We start from the raw sequence: 23,219 nt of genomic DNA on the forward strand, positions 1-23,219 counted from the left end.
ACCCACATAATTTGGTGGAACTCGTACGTATTTTAATTAATTAAATAGAGTGTATTAAAATGTACGTTGCTATCATTCCTAGATTAATAAACACGTATTTTAACTTAACCCAAAATTATACAACTTAGAGACACGACACTAAATAAGTATAGACACTTGTCTCGGTCAAAATTTGAATTTTAGCTAGTCACAGTTTGAGAGAGTAGACACTTCCGCTAAACCCGGCTTTGCTTGTTAAAATGCATGAACTTTACTTGCAAATATAGTAGTAATACGTGGAATCAAGAATGAAGCATAAAATACATCTCTGAGGTTTTTTTTTTCTTTTCCTGAGAGCAAAATACATTACTGAGTTGCTACTATACTGTCATGCGCTAATTTGAATTGTGGGTTGATGATTGTTGAAACTTATGCAGAAGGGAGCAGCACTCAACAGCATGGTCTATGTAAAACTGTCGTAACTGAGGCAAAATCAATGGTTGGCAAACAGAAATGGCAGAGTACACTACTTCTAATGTGGGAGTAAAACAGGAGAGAATTTCATAATCAAATCCCAACAACTTGGTGAGCCACTTGTGTTGAGCTGGTGTCTGAACAGTTTGAGTTAATAAGTTTCTCAAGCTTTGCTAATCGGTAAAGATGAGGAAATGACGTCCAAGGAGGTAATGGCGCCAGTTTTTAACAACGGCGGTAATGGCAAACATTTCTCGATCGTAGGCTGAAGCGAGCTGCATGCGAGAACATAATTTCTTGCTGAAATAAGCAATGGGATGGTGGTGTTGGGCCAGAACAGCCCCTATAGCGGTAGCAGATGCATCAGTCGTGACTTCAAATGTAGAGTCAAAATCCGGTATTGCAAGAACCGGTACGGAAATCATTGTTGTCTTGAAGAGTTGGAAGGCGGTTTTGGCTTCAGATGACCATACGAATTTATTCTTTCTTAAGAGAGAAATGAGGGGGCCAGCTCTCTTGGCAAAATCTCGCACAAAGCGTCGATAGTAACCTGTTAACCCCATGAAACCACGCAAAAATGAGATGGTTGTGGGAGCTGACCAATCCTGAATCGCTTGAATTTTACTAGGATCTGCTGAGACACCTTCCATAGATATTATATGGCCCAGATAATCTACCTTGCTGACACCGGATGACCATTTGCCAAACTTTGCATAAAACTGATAATTTGATAAAATTTGCAGAACATGTTGCAAGTGGGACGCCCAATTTGCACTATAGACAAGAATGTCGTCAAAATACACAGGGACAAATTTGCAAAGACAAACGCATGCATAAGAAATCATTCATGGCTGCTTGGAACGTAGAATGACGGTGCTCACTTCCATTTATCATAATATTATTCAGATTTTTCTATTATCTCTTATTTCTCCCTTAATTTCCCGAGTCCACCCAGCTCGAATTGGGAATATAGTTCTGTAGCTATCATTTTGGTGTTTTCATTTCCTTCACCATTCCTCCCAAACCTAAGAAAAATGAAAAGTTGCAGGAAGATATCACTTCACAACTCTCAGATATGCAACAGCAGATTGAATCTAATTTACAATCCTTCCTTATTACCCACTTGTCTTCCTTAATCCGTCTCAACCTTCAGCAACGTACTCCATCTCAATTCACTAAACCACCAAAAATCACCCTCTCATCCTTTGATGGCACTAACCCATTTGACTGGTATTTCTAGGCAGATCAATATTTCGACCTCACCACAATGCCTTACCTTGGTCCCTTTCTTCGTGAAAGGCCCAACGCTCAGTTGGTTAAAGGCTCTCTGCCAACAATCCACTAACCACCTGGGAAGTGTTTGTTCGTGCCCTTGAACTGCGTTTCGGAACCTCCTCCTTTGAAAACCACCAAGCCGCCTTATTCAAAATTCATCAAACCACATCTGTGTCTGACTACCAACTTCGTTTTGAGGCCTTGTCGAATCGAGTTGTTGGGCTCTCCGTTGAACCTCTCTTAAATTGTTTCATACCGGTCTTAAAGATGAAATCTAGAGAGAACTTGCCATCCTCAAACCTCATACAATGGACCAAGCCATTAGCCTTACCAAACTTTTAGAGGACAAGTTTTGTGCATCTCGTCGGGTTCCTTTTTGAGGTTCGAAACCTTCCAACATAGGTGTGGCATCCTCCCCGAGATCTGTCCTTGGATCTTGTACGGCCTCTACTCAGATCCCTATTCGCCGCCTTTCTCCGGTGGAAATGCAAGAACGTCGTGCCAAGGGACTCTGCTTCAATTGTGACGAGCGCTTCGGTCCCAATCACCGTTGTCTTGCCAAGCAGTCCTTGCTTCCTTTGGCTGATGAAGCAGAATATTATTCAGATTTTTCTATTATCTCTTTTATCTCTCCCTTTATTTCTGGAGTCCACCTAGCTCGAATTGGGAATACAGTTCTGTAGCTATATTTTACATAGGTTATAACATATAAGTAATAAGTTGAGAGGTATATTTTTCTTCCACTCACATGCAGTTACGGATTTGTCAAAAACCTTGACCCGATCACACTCAACCTCCACCCTGCAGTGAGAGTAAACTCAACAAGTAAAACACAATTTTTAGCATAATTAGTTGTAACTGAAAATGTGCCTCAATATCTAAACAAGTAACATTACATTTATCGAATAATCAACTTGCACAGATTAAATGCATCTGAACAACGTGATGACAATCACAGACTCTTTAGATTCAACTTTACGTACCAAACCATTAAAATGTAGTGTCATGTACTTTAGTCAGCTTGATAAGCTGTTATGTTCACAATTTTATTTATGTAGACGACAGGGTGAATGTCAATTTCCTTTTTCCTTATCCCCAATTTTCATTTTCCTCATAATTACTTTTTTTATCATCTTACCGCTACCACTGTGATATTTAAAAAGCATTACTCATGGATCTTAGTGATCTTATATAAATTGGCACCATTTAGGCATTTTCCTTCATAAATTAGTAATGCATCTTCAGCTTATTACTAGAGCCCTGAAGTACAATAGCAGTTAGCTGGAAGATTAAGAAAGTCCAATTGCAATGCCTATAATTTCATTGAAATACAAGGTTTGAGTACAAATAAACAAATGGGAAATTAGTACCAAGAGAACCATGAAAACAATATTTCCTAATTCAAATTACAAAATCAATATGTTGTGCAGAAACAACAAAGCACAATGTTTTAAAATGTACTAATTGCGTCCAACACCAACGTTAATCAATGACTTGACATGTTCCTGGAGATTAGAGAGGCTTGGATTGCTCTTATAGTGGTACATGAGGGGAACCATTCTAGCAGCATTGAGACAAAAATTGGAAAATGATGATGAAAAATGATTTGCAACCAAAATTTCTTGATTGAGACATTTCCATTCATTTGAAATCACGTGAGCAACATGTTCTTGCACATCTTCACTGGAAATATCTTGGTGTTCACTCATGTAGCAATCAAGGTATGACCCATCAAGACCATTTTGATCTCCACTCTGCATTCATCCATGATAATTCTTATCATTAGAACTTTACAATTAACAATTGAGTTAATCGGTTGAACAACTTAATCAAATACTTGTTTAATATTTTAATTTAGGAGACATATTTCTTACCTTAGCTCCTTCTAAATCATCAGAGAGACGAAGAATTTTTGCAACTGAATATATGACATTTGGAAACTTTTCATCCAAGATATCAATGGTTTGCTTTGTTATACCATTAACATGATCCAACAGGAAGAATGCATGTTCAAGCACAACATGCACTCCAGTGCTTACAATTCCATTGTTCAAGTAATCCTCTGCCTTCGGTAAGTGACCAGAATTCAACCAATGAGCCTCTTCCATGAAAGCGTTCAATAAGCGTATCCACTGTTTCACCAAAATAATTTTATATATACTCAGTCATTTGAAAGAATAATTTATATATATGATAAAATATAAAAGACGGTTAGTTAGTATACCGATTTTTTAAGAGTATCTATAGGGTTGAATCCATGCTTCTTGTAGACCTTTTCAGCAAAATTATTGGTAATGTCGTAAAGTGCATTCAAAGATATTTTCATGAACTTTGGAAGTAGCTCTGTGCCAGTGATTTCCCACCTGAATCAAAAATCATTTCATAGTAAGTATCAAAGTGAAGCATCAATGTAATATTTGTATTTCTTTGCAGAGGCATATGTATGTATTAATGAGATGTATATAATTATTCAAAATTTAATACCTGTTAACAGCGTCTGTGAATATTGTAAGTTGTTCCAATGTCGCGTGAACATCGAAAATGTCATCAATGACATAAATTAGAGAGATAGGTTTGGTGAGCTCAATCCTTTGTTCTGAAAAGTTTGGATCTGTAAAGCATGCCATCGGCCATGTGTACCATTTGAGAGGTTGATACCCCGAAAACTTCACCTCCTTGTCTAGTCCAAGTTCTTTCCACCATCTATCATTTGAGAGAATAATTATGTTAGTGATCTCTATCTAAATTTTGAATAATTTTAAGGTCAACATAGAATTGTAATTAGAAAACATACTTGGAAACTTCAACGGTCTCATTCTGATTCATGAACCTAACTATGGTGGAGTTGATTTTAGCAAGTTCCTCTAAACACATCAAATCCTTCTCAGCCTTCAAATCATGGATGAATGTGCTTTTATCCATAAATCTTGACAAACCATAGTGAAGTGGATTCTGAACAGTGTTTGCAACATGTATAGCCTCATTATGTTCTTGGTTTCTAGACAACCATGCATGTAGAAGCTCACTACAGAGGTATCCTACATCGTTAAGACTATCTTCTCCTTCAATACTTAGTTGCGATGCTTCGTAAAGGGCAATGAGACCTTTCACATCCTCACCATGTTTTTCTTCAAACATTCTTTTGTTACACTTCAAGCTGTCAAATAAATCTACACAACAATTATAGTTAGTCATTATATTACTAAATATATATATTCAAATGTGGAGAGGATCTGTATTAAACAAACCTGCATTAACATAGTGGCCTCCTTGTCTCAGCAAGCGGAATGCAAGTGAAAATTCATAGAGTTCATGGCTATTCACAAAATCAATAGGATTGGTGTTCAATATCAAATGTAGCTTTTCAAGAGCCACTTTGATCTCCTCAGCAAAGTAGTGTTCAATGCCAAACCTTTGGATAATATCAATCAAATAAAAACTTTCCATCGGATCTTCGATTTTAACAAGTTTCTTATAAACTTGCTTAAATATCAAAGCTTGTTTGACATATGTAGCATCCTGAAAATGTAAAAGTGCAGATTGATCAGTACTTTGAAATAAAATATTTTAAATTTGAACAGCTGTATATATTTGTACTTCAATTAAAATACTTACCATTCTGGAAATTAATGCTTTGATAGTAAATTAAAACAGACTTGATTCAGTGTTTATAGCTGGGGATATTGTTAAGATGTGAAGATGATTATTTTGAAGAAATGGGAATGATATGTGGAGCTATTTATAGTTTAACATTGCACACGATTATTATTTGTTATTTTGGGTTACTGAATGATTGAAGGTCAACATATGTATGCTGCATATGTGTATTGTAACACATTAATTTATTAGTAGTTTTTCTTTTGTATTTATTAGTTATATTTTGCCAATGCTTGTTATAGTAGTTTTTTTTGGTAGAAGTTATAGTATGTTGTTGATGTGCTGTTTTCTATTCATGACTATTTAACATTAAATAACAACGATTAATTTAAAGAACATGTTTCTTGTTTATTTCGTGAGGAACTTTAGATCGATCTTAATTAATTATTATATGTTTCCTTTCCATTGAACATGCAAATATAATACTCCATTATTTGGTAAACGTCAAGAAGCCACTTTAGTTGATTTGCTTCATAAATTTCAACATGATTTTTAGTTCCTAATTTGGTAAACACGTGATTTTAACTCCACCCGAGGTTACCCAACTTGAGACAACTAAAATCTGAATTTTAGCTCTTTATACTGTGAGAGGCTAACACTTCAACTGGATCCTTTGTTTTGTTAACATGCATGATTTTTACTAATAAAATAGTAGTAATACGTGGAATCAAGAATGACATGACATAAAATACATCACTAAGTTAGTATCTATAGCACTTGTGTGACATAGAATTGGGCGACATTGATCAATCACAATGTCACAATGCTTGTGAAAGAGAGAGAAACACAAGCATTGATGTATATCAACTTGAATGAATATAATATTCGTCGTAAAACATTATTTTTATCTTTAGTCCTTGCAAACATAAAACTTTTTTTTTTTGGTCTTTGTTGTTTTGCTTTTAGTCCATGCAAATTTGACTTATTTATGTAATTCTTTCCGGCAAATATGTATCATTTGAGTTTTCGTCCTTGGACTAACTAATCTTTTCATATAGCACTGCAATTACTAATCACTTTAATTTTGATCCTTAATCTCATTTTCTCGCTGATATGGACTGTGATTGCTGATGTGGCACACATTGATTAGGAAATAATGAGGATGAGTCAGCAAATAACACTTGAATGGACCTTTTTGCCCTTAATAAATCCATGAAAAGAGAAAAAAAAAAACTTTTTGCTTCTCCCAAATTTGCTTCAATCTTCTTCTTCTTCAAGATCAACTCGTCATATCTTCCATTCTCTCCACACCAGCTCAAGCTCGTCAATTAAAACACTTAAAAACAAAAGCTTTGAAGTTTTAATTTTCTTTCTTTCACTACCACTGTCTTGCCCTTTGTTTTCGACTAAAGAAAATATATTTGAAGAAGATGAAACATAATCGTTTATTGGAGAAAGATTATTTCAAATCAACATTAGCAGTTTCTGATAAACTTCTCTTTCCAGAACAATTTTTAACTGATGATTCTTCGTGGCCACTTGCCATCGCCACCCCTCAACTTCTCTAACACTTCCGCCATTACCCTTCTTCCTTTTCAGAAAGATCATGTTTTGCCCTGAGAGAATAAGAGCATCCCCAGTTTTGGCACTTAAATGGGTCACATGTGCACCCACCACCTTCTTTTAGCCGGTGATGAATCATTGATTAGTTCAGAAACAGGGGAAATCTTGACTGTCTTGGCTGGATCATGAAATGTTGCCATAGAGAGTCTTGCTCTATCAGGATTAGTAACTGCGCACATAGCTCTTGTACTTTCCATTTGCTTTAATCTGGTGTCAAAATAAACCAAACTTGTTAACGAATTCAATTTCATTAATGAATTATTTATCAGGAAAATATAAAGAAGTCACTAACCATCATAACACAATGCTAGCCAACCACATATCCTATAAAAGCTTGGTTTCATGTATTTGGGGTCACTGCTACATCAGACCCTTTGTAATTGCAATTCCTTTCCTTCTCCCCATCTTGTACATCTTTTATGATTTTGGTGGAATATATATAAGCCGATTCAAAATATATATATATATATATATATATATATATTGTTGTAAACTCAAATCATTATAGAATGAAATATAATATTTTGAAATGAAACTTTTATGCTTTCATGTACAGAAACATGAGTAAACAATGGCATCCTATACAAACATGGCATATTTTCTTGTGCTTCACGTGAAGTTATGAGTTTTCTATGAACCTTGACCCGACCACTCTTAACGTCCATCCGGCAATGATCGTAAACACAATCAGAAAAATACAATTGTTCTCATAATTAGTTTTAATTGAAAGTTTGCCTCGATATCTAAATAAGTAACATTACAATCATTGAATAATTGACTTGCACTGATTAAATGGATCTCAGCAATGTGATGACAGTCACAAACTCTTACCATACCTTTAAAATGTAGTGTCATGTACTTTAGTCACCTTGACAACATGGTATAAGATTCATTTTAGTCATGTGGCACAAGAACTGTTTCTTTTTTTCTTAGAAGGTATTTTACACAAAAATTGTCTGACAGTAAAAATAACAACCAAGTAACACTGCTAGTCTGAACATTACAGTGGCACCATGGTATAAGATTCATTTTAGTCATGTGGCACCATTTAGGCATTTTCCTTCATAATTTAGTAATGCACCATTCTTCTAGATGAATTCCAAAATGGATATATTAAGCTTTTGATAGAAACATATGGCACACTTCACTTTCACCATTATTTTGTAAATGACCTTAATGGGAAAGTCCAATAGCAGTTAGCTGTAAGATTAAGAAGTTCAATTGCAATGCTTATAATTTCATTGAAGTACAAGGTTTGAGTACCAATAAACAAATGGGAAATTAGTACCAAGAGAACCATGAGAACAATATTGCCTAATTTAAATTACAAAATCAATATGTTGTGCATAAACAACATAACACAAGGTTTGAAAATATGCTAATCGCGTCCAACACCAACATTAATCAATGACTTGACATGTTCCTGGAGATTAGAGAGGCTTGGATTGCTCTTATAGTGGTACATGAGGGGAACCATTCTAGCAGCATTGAGACAAAAATTGGAAAATGATGATGAAAATTGATTTGCGACCAGAATTTCGTGATTGAGACATTTCCATTCATTTGAAATCATGTGAGCAACATATCTTTGCACGTCTTCACCGGAAACATCTTGGTGTTCACTCATGTAGCAATCAAGATATGACCCGTCAAGACCATTTTGATCTCCACTCTGCATTCATCCATGGATAATAGTTCTTATAATTAGAACTTTATATTTAACAATTGAGTTAATTGGTTGAACAGTTTAATCAAATAGTTGTTTAATATAATTTAGGAGAAAAATTTCATACCTTAGCTCCTTCTAAATCATCAGAGAGACGAAGAATTTTGGCCACTGAATATATGACATTTGGAAACTTTTCATCCAAGATATCAATTGTTTGCTTTGTTATACCATTAACATGATCCAACAGGAAGAATGCATGTACAAGCACAACATGCACTCCAGTGCTCACAATTCCATTGTTCAAGTAATCCTCTGCTCTTGGCAAGTGTCCAGAATTCAACCAATGGGCCTCTTCCATGAAAGCGTTCAATAAGAGTATCCACTGTTTCACGCAAATATTTTTATATACTCAGCCGTTTGAAAAACTAATTTATATATATGATTAAATAAAAAAGACGGATAGTTAGTGTACCGATTTTTTGAGAGTGTCTATAGGGTTGAATCCATGCTTTTTGTAGACCATTTCAGCAAAATTATTGGTAATGTCGTAAAGTGCATTCAAAGCTACTTTCATGAAGTTTGGAAGTTGCTCTGTACCAGTGATTTCCCACCTGAATGAAGAAATCATTTCATAGTAGTAAGTATGAGAGTGAAGCATCAGTGTAATTTATTATATCTTTGCAAATGTGCATTTTTTTATAGATTATGGGTTTGAAACCTTTGGTGGAAAAAATATGATATTAAATCTCACTTAGTGCAGGACTATAAATATGTATTAACTAACTGATGAGATGTATAAATTTATTTAAAATTGAATACCTGTTAACAGCGTCTGTGAGTATTGTAAGTTGGTCCAATGTCCCGTGAACATCGAAAAGGTCATCAATAACATAAATTAAAGAGATAGGTTTGGTGAGTTCAACCCTTTGTTCTGAAAAGTTTGGATCTGTAAAGCATGCCATGGGCCATGTGTACCATTTGAGAGGTTGATACCCAGAAAACTTCACCTCCTTGGCTAGTCCAAGTTCTTTCCACCATCTATCATTGGAGAGAACAATTACGTTAGTGATCTCTATCTAAATTTTGAATAGTTATAAGGTCAACATAGATTTTTAATTAGAAAAACATACTTGGAAACCTCAATGGTCTCATTCTGATTCATGAACCTAACCATGGTGGAATTGATTTTAGCAAGTTCCTCTAAACATATCAAATCCTTCTCAGCCTTCAAATCATGGATGAATGTGCTTTTATCCATGAATCTTGACAAGCCATAGTGAAGTGGATTCTGAAGAGTGTTTGCAACATGTATAGCTTCATTATGTTCTTGGTTTCTTGATAGCCATCCATGTAGAAGCTCACGGCAGAGATATCCTACATCGTTAAGACTATCTTCTCCATCAATACTTAGTTGTGATGCTTCGTAAAGGGTAATGAGACCTTTCACGTCTTCACCATGTTTTTCTTTCAACATTCTTTTGTTCCACTTCAAGCTGTCAAATAAATCTACACAACAATTATAGTTAGTCACTATATTACTAACTAAATACTCCTAGTAAATTATATATTCAAATGTGGAGAGGGTACGTATTAAACTAACCTGCATTTACGTAATGGCCTCCTTGTCTCAGCAAGCGGAATGCAAGTGCAACTTCATAGAGTTCATGGCTACTTACAAAATCAATAGGATTGTTGTTCAATATCAAATGTAGTTTTTCAAGAGCCACTTTGATCTCCTCGGTAAAGTAGTGTTCAATGCCAAACCTTTGGATAATATCAATCAAATAAAAACTTTCCATCGGATCTTCGATTTTAACAAGTTTCTTATAAACTTGCTTGAATATCAAAGCTTGTTTGACATATGTAACGTCCTGAAAATGTAAAAGTGTAGATTGATCAGAACATTGCAATAAAAAGATATTCTAAATTTAGAACAATTGTATATATTTGTACTTCAATTAAAATACTTACCATTCTGGAAATTAATGCTTTGATAATAAAACAGACTTGATTCAGTGTTTATAGCTGGGGATATTGTTAAGATGTGAACTGTGAAGTGGTTTGCTATAGCTCAAGGAAGATGGTTATTTTGAAGAAATGGGAATGACATGTAGAGCTATTTATAGCATAACATTTCACACGGTTCATATTTGTTCTTTTGAGCTACTTGTATATTGAAGGTCAACATATGTATGCATATGTGCATTGTAACACATTAATTTATTCAGTTATAATATTGATGGCAGCTGATAAATAAAATAGACAGTTTAAGTTTGAAACGATGTTTGTTGCATTATGTTAACTCACTTCATGTTGTCTATTCATGACTTTCTACTCTAAATAACAATAATTAATTTAAAGGAGAACATGTTTCTTATATTAAATATATAAACAAAAATTAATTTAAAGGAGAACACATGTTTCTTATATTAATATATCTAATCAATGTCCATGCTTCCACACAAAAAATGTGCCTTACGTTAATACTACACTTGTTTATTTTTTTGAGGCAATTTAGATCGATCTGAATTTGTTGGTTTAGTCCAAAGTTTCTATTGAACATTCAAATATATACAACTAAGACACTCTATTTAACATACTCTCTTTTGTTTTATTATGATTTTTTAAAAAGCAGTAACAAACGCATTGCAATACTCTTAAAATTGATTATATTACTAGCATTAATCATTTGATAAACACACGGTTTTTACTTCGCCCAAAGTTATACAACTTGAGACACGACACTAAGAGTGTGTTTGGATGGAGGGTTTAGAAGAGGAAGGGAGGGGAGGGTTTAGTTTTCATTTTTAAATTACAGATATTGTGAAATATTTTTTAAAAAGTTAACATATTTGAAGGTGAGAAAAACACAAGAATGGGGGTTGAATTGTGTTAGCTTTTTCTTCTTTTTCTCCTAAGCTGAAAAACATTGATCAGAAGATCTGAAGTGATGTTCAGAACTAGATGCAGCGGATAAAACAGAGAGAGAGAGAGAGAGATAGAGATAGAGAGAGAGAGAGAGGAAAGACACAAAGCAATTATACAGGTTCCTTCCACAAACCGGAAGTCAGTCATGTCCCCCTTGCACTTCCAAGGAGAGTTCACTATGTAATATCTGATTACAATTGCTCACTGCTAAAACTAGCAAGAAACTTCAAATTGCTCAAGCACAACTGCAAGAGACTTCCTATGCTGCTGAACACAATCAAGAGACTTCTAATGCTCAAGCACAACTGCAAGAGACTTCTTAATTCAAACATAATTACAAGAAAAATGTTTGAGGTTGAACACTTGATATACAATCAGTGGTGTTCACAATACAAATCAGATACAGACTCTTAAGACTCTAGAATTTCTAAGATATGAACTTTGATAAGAAATTCTAAGTGAACTTTTGAATGCAGAACAATTTCAGCAGAGTTTTGGCACTTGTAATTCTTGGTATTGTTCTGTACAAAACTCTAAGTCTTCACTCCTTTATATAGAGGTGTGAAAGAGACGTTGTGAATTGCCAGCACATCAAAATAGAGTCGTTTGAAGCTTTGATCAATCACCAATGATCTTTTGCCTGCTATGGTTATTGTCCTATGAAGGATCAATTTCAAATCCATTCCCATTGTGAAGGAACATCGTTGCAGGCAGAGCTGTTTTTCTTGTTTTGTACCAGAGACAAAAACTGAGTAGTGGAGGTAGTGGTTGTACACTTCGTACAATTGTATTTTGTCAACGCTCTTTGAAGAACAAGCATCCAATGCCATTAAATCCTTTCAAAATAGTCGTTGCTTCACTCTTCCAATCTTCTGCAATGCATAGACGAGATTAAATCCATTGAACAGCCTTTGAAGCTTTAAGTCTTGCATCTCCTGATGAAATAGAGCTTCTGGTGATTTTCAGCTTCTAATGTACTTGCTTCTGATGAACTTGCTTCTGATGACGTCACCACTTCAGGAGCACTTTGTCTTCAGGAGCAGTTCTCTTCAGACGTTTTAAGCTTCCTTTTTGTTGATTTCTTTACTCTCTATTGTTCTTCCAGAACCTTTTTAAGATTTCAAATTTTTGTCTATGGTCATGTACACTTGAACAAATATTAGCATATCCAATTGACAATTTTTAATACCTTGTTATCATCAAAACTCTCAAAGGGTAGTGTTAAACACACTTTGTTCCAACAATATTAACATAATAAACGATAATATAATACTTCAACCACACTTGATTTATCTTAGAAAAACATGTTATATCGTCCGTAATTTAAAAAAGAAAAGTAAACCCTCCCCTCCCTTCCCCTCCTAAATCCTCAGTCCAAACACACCCTAAATATATATTGACTTTTCTCACAATCAAAATTTGAATTTTAGCTCATCACAGTTTGAAGAGATAGACACTTCCTGAGGTTAACATGCATGAATATTACTTACAATGTATAGTAGTAATATATGGGAATCAAGAATGAAGCAAAAAATACATACATCACATACAAATCAGTTTAGCCATGCGTGTTATTTGAACAACTATTATATGGGACAACCTTTGGAACAACCACTTTATATAGGAGTGTTATAAAAGTTGTCTTAAAATGGTTGTTTAAATATCATTTCTCTTTCCCAAAAGACTCATAAACATACTCTGCTGAAGCGAAAAGTGATTCTAAATGAATGCCAATATTACAGTGATTCTATAAAGTGCTTGCTTCATATATATAAACAGAACACATCACACAAAAAACAAACATATCACATATTCAACTAATTTTCCATATCCACAGCTTTAGTTATAACCTATGAAGCACTAACACATACAAAAACACGTAACACGTTGACACCGGTAATATAATTTGAGAAAATGTAAAAATTGAATACAATTACATGTGTCGGTGTCAAAAACAAGCATGTGTCAAACAATGGACATGCCTTCCGTCAAAAGTGTCGGTGTTACATAGTTGAATTTATTTGGGAAATGGAGAGGATCCCAACCCAAACTTTTGATGAATTAGAGAGAAAGAAGTATATGAAAGACACTTGTTATTCAATGACATCGTTGAATGAAGAAATTGTTGTTAGAACTGTGCATTACCCCTTTTTATAGAGGAGGATAACACTTGATAACCGTAATTACTTGTCAGGCAAGTAACCATTCAAGTTAGCAAAAAACTGTAGCTAACTTCTAGCCTCTATTAACAACCTTGAAAGCTACATTATAAGCAACAACTACTTCCTATTTTCTAGTTTGAATTACAATCAACAGAAGAACAAAAAAAAAAAAACTAACTCAAGATTCAATAACAAGTGCATCAATATTTTGTTTTCCATAGGTTTGGTTAGGGTAAGCTTTTAACTTGTTGAAAATATTAACAGAGCTAGAGGAACGAAAACTTCAGCATGCAATTTTCAGAACTAGACACTTAATGTTATTTTATGCTTAATGTAAAAGGGAAATGAGGATCTAAGGAGATTTTTTAGGTTTTGAGTTTTGATTCTTTGATTTAAAGCTTGGTCTTACAGGACCTTAGTCTGCACTCTGGAATTTTCAAATATTTAGATAAATGCAAGATTAAAGGAGTTTTGTCAACATATTGTAACTAGTAAGTACTTGTTTGCCTCCTTCCATGGAACCAAAACTCAGAGCAAATGCCCCAATAATTGATATGATTACCGTTCCATGCATTTTACTATGGCACAAAAACAAGAGAAGATCGACAAATTTAACATGTTTCATATTTTGATTCTACGTAATCTTATATTAATACTCTTTAAAGTTCGACATCAATGAGAGTCTCCCAACAAAAATTGAAGTGTAAAGGAACCATGAGAACAATATTGCCTAACTGAAATTACAAATCAATATGTTGTACATAAACAACAGATTACAATATTTGAAAATGTACTAATTACACCCAACACTAACATTAATCAATGACTTGACATGTTCCTGGAGATTAGAGAGGCTTGGGTTGCTCTTATAGTGGTACATGAGGGGAACCATTCTAGCAGCATTCAGACAAAAGTTGGAAAATGATGATGAAAACTGATTTGCAACCAGAATTTCTTGATTGAGAAATTTCCATTCATTTGAAATCATGTGAGCAACATGTCCTTGCACGTCTTCACTGGAAATATCTTGGTGTTCACTCATGTAGCAATCAAGGTATGACCCATCAAGACCATTTTGATCTCCACTCTGCATTCATCCATGATAATTCTTATCATTAGAACTTTACATTTAACAATCGAGTTAAGTGGTTGAACAATTTAATCGAATACTTGTTTAATATTCTAATTTAGGAGACATATTTCATACCTTAGCTCCTTCTAAATCATCAGAGAGACGAAGAATTTTTGCCACTGAATATATGACATTTGGAAACTTTTCATCCAAGATATCAATTGTTTGCTTTGTTATACCATTAACATGATCCAACAGGAAGAATGCATGTATAAGCACAACATGAACTCCAGTGCTCACGATTCCATTATTCAAGTAATCCTCTGCCCTTGGCAGGTGACTAGAATTCAACCAATGAGCCTCCTCCATGAAAGCGTTCAATAAGAGTACCCACTGTTTCACGCAAATAATTTTATATATACTCAGCCATTTGAAAACATAATTTATATATATGATGGAAAAAAGAAAAAAAAAGGCTAGTTAGTGTACCGATTTTTTAAGTGTGTCTATAGGGTTGAATCCATGCTTTTTGTAGACCATTTCAGCAAAATTATTGGTAATGTCGTAAAGTGCATTCAAAGCTATTTTCATGAAGTTTGGAAGTTGCTCTGTTCCAGTGATTTCCCACCTGAATGAAGAAATCATTTCATAGTAAGTATGAGAGTGAAGCATCAGTGTAATTTATTATATCTTTCCAAATGTATATTTTTTTATAGATTATGGGCTTGAAACCTTTGGTGGAAAAAATATGATATTAAATCTCACTTATTGCAGGACTATAAATATGTATTCAAAATTTAATACCTGTTAACAGCATCTGTGAGTATTGTAAGTTGGTCCAATGTCCCGTGAACATCGAAAAGGTCATCAATAACATAAATTAAGGAGATAGGTTTGGTGAGTTCAACCCTTTGTTCTGAAAAGTTTGGATCTGTAAAGCATGCCATGGGCCATGTGTACCATTTGAGAGGTTGATACCCCGAAAACTTCACCTCCTTGGCTAGTCCAAGTTCTTTCCACCATCTATCATTTGAGAGAATAATTACGTTAGTGACCTCTATCTAAATTTTGAATAATTATAAGGTCAACATAGATTTTTAATTAGAAAACATACTTGGAAACTTCAATGGTCTCATTGTGATTCATGAACCCAACTATGTTGGAATTGATTTTAGCAAGTTCTTCTAAACATATCAAATCCTTCTCTTCCTTCAAATCATGGATTAATGTGCTTTTATCCATGAATCTTGACAAGCCGTAGTGAAGTGGATTCTGAAGAGTGTTTGCAACATGTATAGCTTCATTATGTTCTTGGTTTCTTGATAGCCATCCATGTAGAAGCTCACGGCAGAGATATCCTACATCGTTAAGACTATCTTCTCCTTCAATACTTAGTTGTGATGCTTCGTAAAGAGCAATAAGACCTTTGACATCCTCGCCATGTTTTTCTTTCAACATTCTTTTGTTCCACTTCAAGCTGTCAAATAAATCTACACAACAATTATAGTTGGTCACTATATTACTAACTAAATACTCCTATAGTAAAATTATATATATACAGACACACACACGAGAAGGTACGCATTAAACAAACCTGCATTTACGTAATGGCCTCCTTGTCTCAGCAAGCGGAATGCAAGTGCAACTTCATAGATTTCATGGCTACTCGCAAAATCAATTGAATTGGTGTTCAATGTCAAATGTAGCTTTTCAAGAGCCACTTTGATCTCCTCAGCAAAATAGTGTTCAATGCCAAACCTTTGGATAATATCGATCAAATAAAAACTTTCCATCGGATCTTCAATTTTAACAAGTTTCTTATAAACTTGCTTAAATATCAAAGCTTGTTTGACATATGTAACATCCTGAAAATGTAAAAGTGCAGATTGATCAGAATATTGAAATAAAAATACATTTCTTTGATACAACTGTACTCCAATTAAATTACTTACCATTCTGGAAATTAATGCTTTGATAGTAAAACAGACTTGATTCAGTGTTTATAACTGGAAATATTGTGAAGATGTGAAGTGGTTTGCTATAGCTGTATACAGAGACAATAACTTAAGGAAGATGATTGTTTTGAAGAAATGGGAATGATATGCTGAGCTATTTATAGCTTAACAATGCATTGCATATGGTTCATATATGTCTTTTGTTGAGCTACTGGCTGATTGAAGGTCAAAATATGTATGCAGCATATGCATATTGTAACACATAAATTTATTTAATTATAATATTGGTGGATACTGATAAATAAAATAAGCAGTTTTAGTTTGCCAATGTTTGTTTAATTATGTTGCTGACTTGCTGTTGTCTGTTCATGACTTTTCAACACTAAGTAACAAAAATTAATTTAAAGAACAAGTTTCTTATATTTAATATATAATTAATAATTAATGTCCATGCTTCCACTAAAAAAATGTGCCTTACACTAATACTTGTTTATTTTGTGAGACACTTTAGATAGATCTTATTTTGTTGGTTTAGTTTTAAAGTACATCCAAAATAATATACTGAATTATGCTAGCAACACGCTCTTTAACGAACTTTTTTCAACATATTATCTCTAATTGGTTGAATTTTAAATAGGTCGTAATAAATTTACATGATTTAAGGGCTCATTTGAATTTCAGTCAATTAGATAGTGTGTTGGGAATAATTTTTTTTTGTAGAATGTGAATAGTGTATTAGATAGTGTGTTGCTAGGACTCCAATTATATATATTCAGATGATCGAGCATGTTGTACAGCTAAAGAAGCCACTCTGGTTGATTTTCTTGATAAATTTCTATATGGTTTTTCTTTTCGATGAGTGCTAACAACACTCTTTTTAACATTTACTCTTGTGTTAAGTGAAAAACTCGTATGGATACACCATTTTATATGACTCGTTATTAAAATGTAAAACTCGTGATTTCACTTAATAAGATAATGAGTGTTAGAGAATGTATTAGAAAATAGTATTGTTAATATTTATCTTTACTACATTATTTTTTATTTTTTTTTAGTAAACTACATTATCATTATTATTATTATTATTATTATTATTTCACTTAACTTGGACATATTACAATGCAAAGTCTACTAGTTATGTTTGTTTACCTGGACATCTATCTTTACTACATTATTTGCTAGACACCTGATTTTTACTCCACCTGAAGTTATCCAACTTGAAACACAACGTTAAGTATAAACACTTTTCACAACCAAACTTTGTTTGTCAACATGCAAGATTTTTACTTATAGTAATATAGTAATAATATGTACAATAAGTTTCCCTAAAAATTAAATGTAGAATCAAGTTGTACAAGAAGAAAAAAAAAAATATGTGGATACAAGAAGGACGCATAAAATACATCAGAGTTAATACAATAACAATATGAACATACATGAATTAGACATAATTTTAATTTTTAACACGTCTTAAACATAAAAGAGTCATAACTTTAACGAAAATATAAACATAAACTTACCATTAGGGTCCAAAAATGAATAAAAAATTGGAAGGTGGAAACATCCCACATTTATTTTTAGGGACTAAAATAAAAAATCACTACACTTTTAGGGACGAAAAATCAATTTAGCTCTAATAATAATAATAATGTTTAAATAAAATTTTAATCTTGCAAAGATATCAATTTTTGTTTTTGGTCCTTCTAAAAACATTATTTTTACATCTAGTCCTTCTAAAAATATCAACTTTTTGTTTTTCGCAAAATTTAAATATTCTATATATTACATGGATCAATTCCAATATGAATAAATTTCACAACGATTAAAAATATGAAGGACCAAAAGCAAAAGGTGGTATATTTGCAAGGGCTAAAAACGAAAAAGAAAAGAAAAAAATAGTAGGGTTAAATATGATTTTGGTCCCTATAAATATACCAATTTTTCATTTTAGTCCCTCTAAAATTTTCCTCCAACTTTTAGTCCCTTAAAAATTTTCAATCTTCACTTTTGGTCCCTCCTTTAAAATAAAATCATATTTAGAATTCGTATTTTTGAATAAAATTTTGCAAAACAATTCATAATATTATATGAATCTCTCCCAAAAAAATTTAAAATTTTTAACAGAACATGAATTTTTATATTTTTTATGGTTAAAAATTCATATTAAATTTATGTTTAGTTAAAAAATTCTAATTTTATTTGGGAAATATTTTTACAATATTCTACACATTTCTGCACAATTTTATTTAAAAATACTAAAATTAACTTTAAAATAGGGACCAAAAGTAGTGATTATTTTATAGGGACTAAAAGTTGAAGGAAAATTTTAGAGGAACTAAAACGAAAAGTTGATATATTTATAGGGACCAAAAACATATTTAACCCAAAATAGTATTAAGGAAGACAAGACGGTCTATGTTATTAAAGTGTTAACAATTGTTTTTCAATATGAGGTGTGTCTGAAACACTCACTTTAAAACTCATAGTTCATATGAATCATATCATTTTGGAAATAGACCTAACATAAAATAAAATGGTGGACCAACATTATTTTATTCAATAAGAAAACGAATGTTGAAAAGAGATTGATAAAATAAGTGTTCCTAGCACTACTCTTTTCATTATTAAGGAAGACATTCTCTGGTATTTACATTTTATACTCACATTGTTGAACATCCTATCAAATAAACTCTACGTATTAAGAATCAAATAAATATATGGATTTCTGTAAAGCTTAACCCGCACCTTTATTGTTCAAATTGACAAATTTCCCTTATTCTCAGGTTTAGTTGAATTCCCAGATCCATATAAAAGGTCTGTCGATATCCGGCCTCTCCATGATAAATAATTTACTACCTTCTTCAACCTCCCACATACTTTTGTACACTAAAACAAGGTTGAAGAAAAAACAACTTAAGATTCCAGAAGAAGCGCATCAATATTTCGTTTTCCATCGGGGCCTTTGGTATACCATGATGAGACATAGTCTCCATAAACAACACCCCGGTATTTTGCCGGTGATGAATCATTTATTAGTTCAGAAACAGGGAAGATCTTGACTGTCTTGGCTGGGTCATGAAATGTTGCCACAGAGAGCCTTGCTCTATCAGGATTAGTAACTGCTCTATGCACACAGCTCCTGTACTTTCCATTTGTTATAATCTGGAGCCATAATAAACAAACCTAGTTAATAACTTCAATTTCATGAAGGAATCATTTATCAGGAAAACCTAAAGAAATCACAAATCATCAGAATACAATGCTAGGCTGCCACATCCTAGAATACTAAATTCCATATTTACAAGAAAAATGACAATGACCAATGCTTCTGATTCAGGAGCAAACATTGTAATAATTCATAACAGACGGGTTGGTGCTGGCAATTTATAGTATGTTTGTTTTCGCTTAGAGAGATAATGGATGTGCATTCAGCTGAAGCATGCAGTTGTAGCATCAAGCTAAACTCACGGCACAGTGGAAATATTAATTTCCAAACACACACTTACATTGCAACTTGCAACACCTTAAATAACATAACAAGGATATTGCCGCATTTACCAGTTAAGAATAACCACTAACGAAAAAAACACAATTTATTTACTAAACATATTTCCGCCCCTTACCATTTTACCAGCTTGCAATTAGACATCGATACAATTGTCAAAACCAAGTCCAATGCATCACAAAAACCAATAGTTGCCCCTCATCAAAACCAATACTTAACCATAGCCCTTTGAATGTTCTTCAAGACTTAAAACATTTCAAAAGCTTAACATTTTTGAGCGGTAAATGTTCGGTATTAGTTGTTAGATTAGTTTTTTTTCTCCTTTGTCCGGGTTTGAACTCAGGACCTCCAACACCTTGTCCCTTAGCTCAAACCAGTTGAGTTACCCAACCCCCATTTCAAAAGTTTAACTGTTACCAATTCAATTAAACTATTTGCATATAAATTCAAACTAGAAGTATCGTGAATAGTATTTAGTATGTACTTTACTGAGCTCAAGTCAATTATACTACCAGCATAAAAGATAGTTAGATACTTAGATACAAATAGGTGTCATGCATATTCTTATTTGAACATACTCTTAAACATATTCTGCTGAACAAAAAAGCAATTGGGTTTCTACTCTCAGTATCTAGATGAATGCCAATACAACATTGGATTCTAAAAAGTGCTTGCTTCTTATGTTATATAAGCAGAACACATCACACAAAAAACAAACATATCACATATTCAACTAATTTTCCATATTCAGAGCTTGAGTTATAACTAACACAGGCACAAACAAGGGACACGATACTGACACTAACATGTTGACACCGATAATAATTTGAGAAAATAACAAAGTTGAATGTAATCACAAGTGTCACTATCAATGCCTGTCATATCACAAGTGCTGGTGCTACATAGTTATAACTTCTTATAAGCGATGAATTCTCTCTATTTACCTCAGTTTGATCACCCAAAAGAACAAGAATAGCATCTGACAAAGGCTTCACAGTAACCCACTTATCACCACCATCACCATCCTTAAGAACCTGAAGACCACCCACATCATCTTGAATCAAAAGCGTAACAGCACCAAAATCAGAATGAGATTGCAAACCAAGCGTTAAATCCGGTTGAGGACACGGAGGATAATAGCTAACAGTAATATTCTGATAGATATCCCCAACAGCATCTTCAATACAAGAAGATTGTAACCCAAGACTCTCCGATATCAAAGCTAATAACTTTTGCGCCAAAATTTTCATCTCATCACTGTAATTCACCATTATTTCGCGATAATCGGAGGTAAAATCCGGCCAATTAATAGGGTTCCGGCGAGAAAGGGGAAAAGTGTGATGATCAAAATAATCTCTCCAATCAAGAACCTCGTGATCGTTGGAGCTGACAAGCATTCGGCTTCCGTATCCCTCCGACGCGGCGGTGCCGGCAGTGCAGGAATATTTGAGTTTTTCCGACATGGGGCAGTTGTTGAAGAAGGTGAGGCCGGAGTTGCGGACGGCGTCGAGGAGGGATGGTGGGATGCCGTGGTTGGTTACGTGGAATGCGCCCCATCCGCGGCAGGCGTGTGAGATTGATTCGAGGGTGGAGTTGCGGTGGTTGGTGTTGAAGTTGAAGAGGTCGATGGCGGGGATGGTGGCAGTGGGATCGGTGTTGATGGGTCGGTTTTGAGGGGGTTGGATGTATTCGGGTGGGACTTGGGAGAGACCCGATTGGATTATGGATTGGACCCGAATGGGTTCGCCGGTAAGTTCCATCGGAATAGTGAGACGAGGAAGAACAGAGCAAGAGTAGATATGTAAACTATTTTTAGCGTTAACCTCCTATTCATAAGGTTCAAAGGCAAAGATTTTTTTTAGGATTTAAAGGCAAAGATCTTAAAAATCCGGATTTCGGTGGCAATATAAGATCATCCAACACCCAGCATCCAGCACTTCAAAATAATTATTAATTGGTTTCAGCAATAACTCTATATCATTACATTTTAACAATAATTCTTTTTTTTTTTTGGTACAAATTTTAACAATAATTCTTATACTCATTTATAATTAATTATATAATTTTAAAAGAATGTTGACACTATATATCAATGAATTCGTTGATACCAAATATCTAAATATTTAATCTAGCGGTCAACAATCAATGACATAATAACCTCTACATCGACTCTCCTCACACTTTCTAGGTTTTGCTTTTAAATTGCTGTTGTCAATTCTCTCTGCCTACTCCTCGCCGAGAATTCTAATTCATACTTTTCCACCTTCTTTATACCAATATGCACTTACGATCATTGATTTGAAAGGGGGAAAATTTAATCATCAGAAGAAAAAATAAAGGAGAGATTACAAGGTACACAATAGTAAAGGGAAAATTTGGAAATGCTTTAAAATTGTGCAATAGAGGATAGCTCTCTCAACATTACGGATTAAAATCAATTCTCATTTTTATGTTTAGGATGAAATTGTGTTTACAAAATAAGATCGAGAAGAACATAAATAAGATATGTATATTGGCCGACAATGAAATCGAAATCTATAGCAAGGGATGATCGATTGTGTAATTTGTCTGAAGAACATAAACATGAGTCACTTCAAGAAGAAGATGAGAGCAACGTGGTATATATGCTTTTCTTTGAAGAGTCCCCACGTGAACAATTAGCTGAATAAATGAGAGCCATTAAGATTAAAATAAATGACGGTTATGATTTGGTGTCAAACGAATCCATTGAAACTTGCTGTCAACGGATCTTAACTCATTTTAAAATATTGAAATAATTTAATTATAAATTACTAAAAAAACATTTTTATTTTATTTTTATTAATTCAAGAAAAAGTTAAAACTCAAATTCAACTATTTTTTTAGCGAATCAAATTCAACTATTATTTACAACTATTATATAATTATTTTTTAATATCAAAATAATTAAATATATAAAAAAAGAATTTATTGTACATGTGAGACCATCTACAAGCACCCA

At 33.6% G+C, this 23,219-nt stretch overlaps 4 protein-coding genes across 4 annotated transcripts; all 4 read right to left on the bottom strand.

The window, feature by feature from the left end:
• Positions 1-2,761: 2,761 nt before the first annotated feature.
• Positions 2,762-5,427, bottom strand: LOC120579365 ((3S,6E)-nerolidol synthase 1). Its single transcript, XM_039831379.1, has 7 exons — positions 5,344-5,427; positions 4,977-5,247; positions 4,523-4,898; positions 4,213-4,431; positions 3,953-4,091; positions 3,603-3,860; positions 2,762-3,482 (listed from the first exon to the last, which is right to left on the bottom strand). The coding sequence occupies exons 1-7, from the start codon at positions 5,344-5,346 to the stop codon at positions 3,189-3,191; spliced, it is 1,560 nt and encodes a 519-aa protein (XP_039687313.1). The 5' UTR covers positions 5,347-5,427; the 3' UTR covers positions 2,762-3,188.
• A 2,755-nt stretch (positions 5,428-8,182) lies between these two features.
• Positions 8,183-10,698, bottom strand: LOC25489184 ((3S,6E)-nerolidol synthase 1). Its single transcript, XM_039831380.1, has 7 exons — positions 10,589-10,698; positions 10,218-10,488; positions 9,748-10,123; positions 9,437-9,655; positions 9,090-9,228; positions 8,742-8,999; positions 8,183-8,620 (listed from the first exon to the last, which is right to left on the bottom strand). Exons 1-7 carry the CDS (start codon positions 10,589-10,591, stop codon positions 8,327-8,329), a joined length of 1,560 nt encoding a protein of 519 aa, XP_039687314.1. The 5' UTR covers positions 10,592-10,698; the 3' UTR covers positions 8,183-8,326.
• A 3,724-nt stretch (positions 10,699-14,422) lies between these two features.
• Positions 14,423-17,156, bottom strand: LOC25489186 ((3S,6E)-nerolidol synthase 1). The gene is made up of 7 exons (XM_013605066.3): positions 16,732-17,156; positions 16,374-16,644; positions 15,894-16,269; positions 15,584-15,802; positions 15,269-15,407; positions 14,915-15,172; positions 14,423-14,794 (listed from the first exon to the last, which is right to left on the bottom strand). Exons 1-7 carry the CDS (start codon positions 16,732-16,734, stop codon positions 14,501-14,503), a joined length of 1,560 nt encoding a protein of 519 aa, XP_013460520.2. The 5' UTR covers positions 16,735-17,156; the 3' UTR covers positions 14,423-14,500.
• A 2,102-nt stretch (positions 17,157-19,258) lies between these two features.
• On the bottom strand, positions 19,259-22,101 carry LOC25489187 (probable 2-oxoglutarate-dependent dioxygenase At5g05600). The gene is made up of 2 exons (XM_013605067.3): positions 21,184-22,101; positions 19,259-19,896 (listed from the first exon to the last, which is right to left on the bottom strand). The coding sequence occupies exons 1-2, from the start codon at positions 21,997-21,999 to the stop codon at positions 19,648-19,650; spliced, it is 1,065 nt and encodes a 354-aa protein (XP_013460521.1). The 5' UTR covers positions 22,000-22,101; the 3' UTR covers positions 19,259-19,647.
• Between the last annotated feature and the right edge of the window lie 1,118 nt (positions 22,102-23,219).

Source organism: Medicago truncatula, chromosome 3 (assembly GCF_003473485.1).
Source record: "Medicago truncatula cultivar Jemalong A17 chromosome 3, MtrunA17r5.0-ANR, whole genome shotgun sequence".
Taxonomy (NCBI): domain Eukaryota; kingdom Viridiplantae; phylum Streptophyta; class Magnoliopsida; order Fabales; family Fabaceae; genus Medicago; species Medicago truncatula.

Coding starts and splice junctions, on each gene's coding strand:
- LOC25489186 (XM_013605066.3), bottom strand. Junction 15,408..15,583: donor CTCACAGATGCTGTTAACAG/GTATTAAATTTT, acceptor TTCTTCATTCAG/GTGGGAAATCACTGGAACAG. Junction 15,173..15,268: donor TAGACACACTTAAAAAATCG/GTACACTAACTA, acceptor TGCGTGAAACAG/TGGGTACTCTTATTGAACGC.
- LOC25489187 (XM_013605067.3), bottom strand. CDS start 21,999: ATGGAACTTACCGGCGAACCCATTCGGGTCCAATCCATAATCCAATCG. Junction 19,897..21,183: donor TTTTGGGTGATCAAACTGAG/GTAAATAGAGAG, acceptor TTATGGCTCCAG/ATTATAACAAATGGAAAGTA.
- LOC120579365 (XM_039831379.1), bottom strand. Junction 4,899..4,976: donor AGGCCACTATGTTAATGCAG/GTTTGTTTAATA, acceptor ATTGTTGTGTAG/ATTTATTTGACAGCTTGAAG. Junction 3,483..3,602: donor ATGATTTAGAAGGAGCTAAG/GTAAGAAATATG, acceptor GGATGAATGCAG/AGTGGAGATCAAAATGGTCT.
- LOC25489184 (XM_039831380.1), bottom strand. Junction 9,000..9,089: donor TAGACACTCTCAAAAAATCG/GTACACTAACTA, acceptor TGCGTGAAACAG/TGGATACTCTTATTGAACGC. Junction 8,621..8,741: donor ATGATTTAGAAGGAGCTAAG/GTATGAAATTTT, acceptor GGATGAATGCAG/AGTGGAGATCAAAATGGTCT.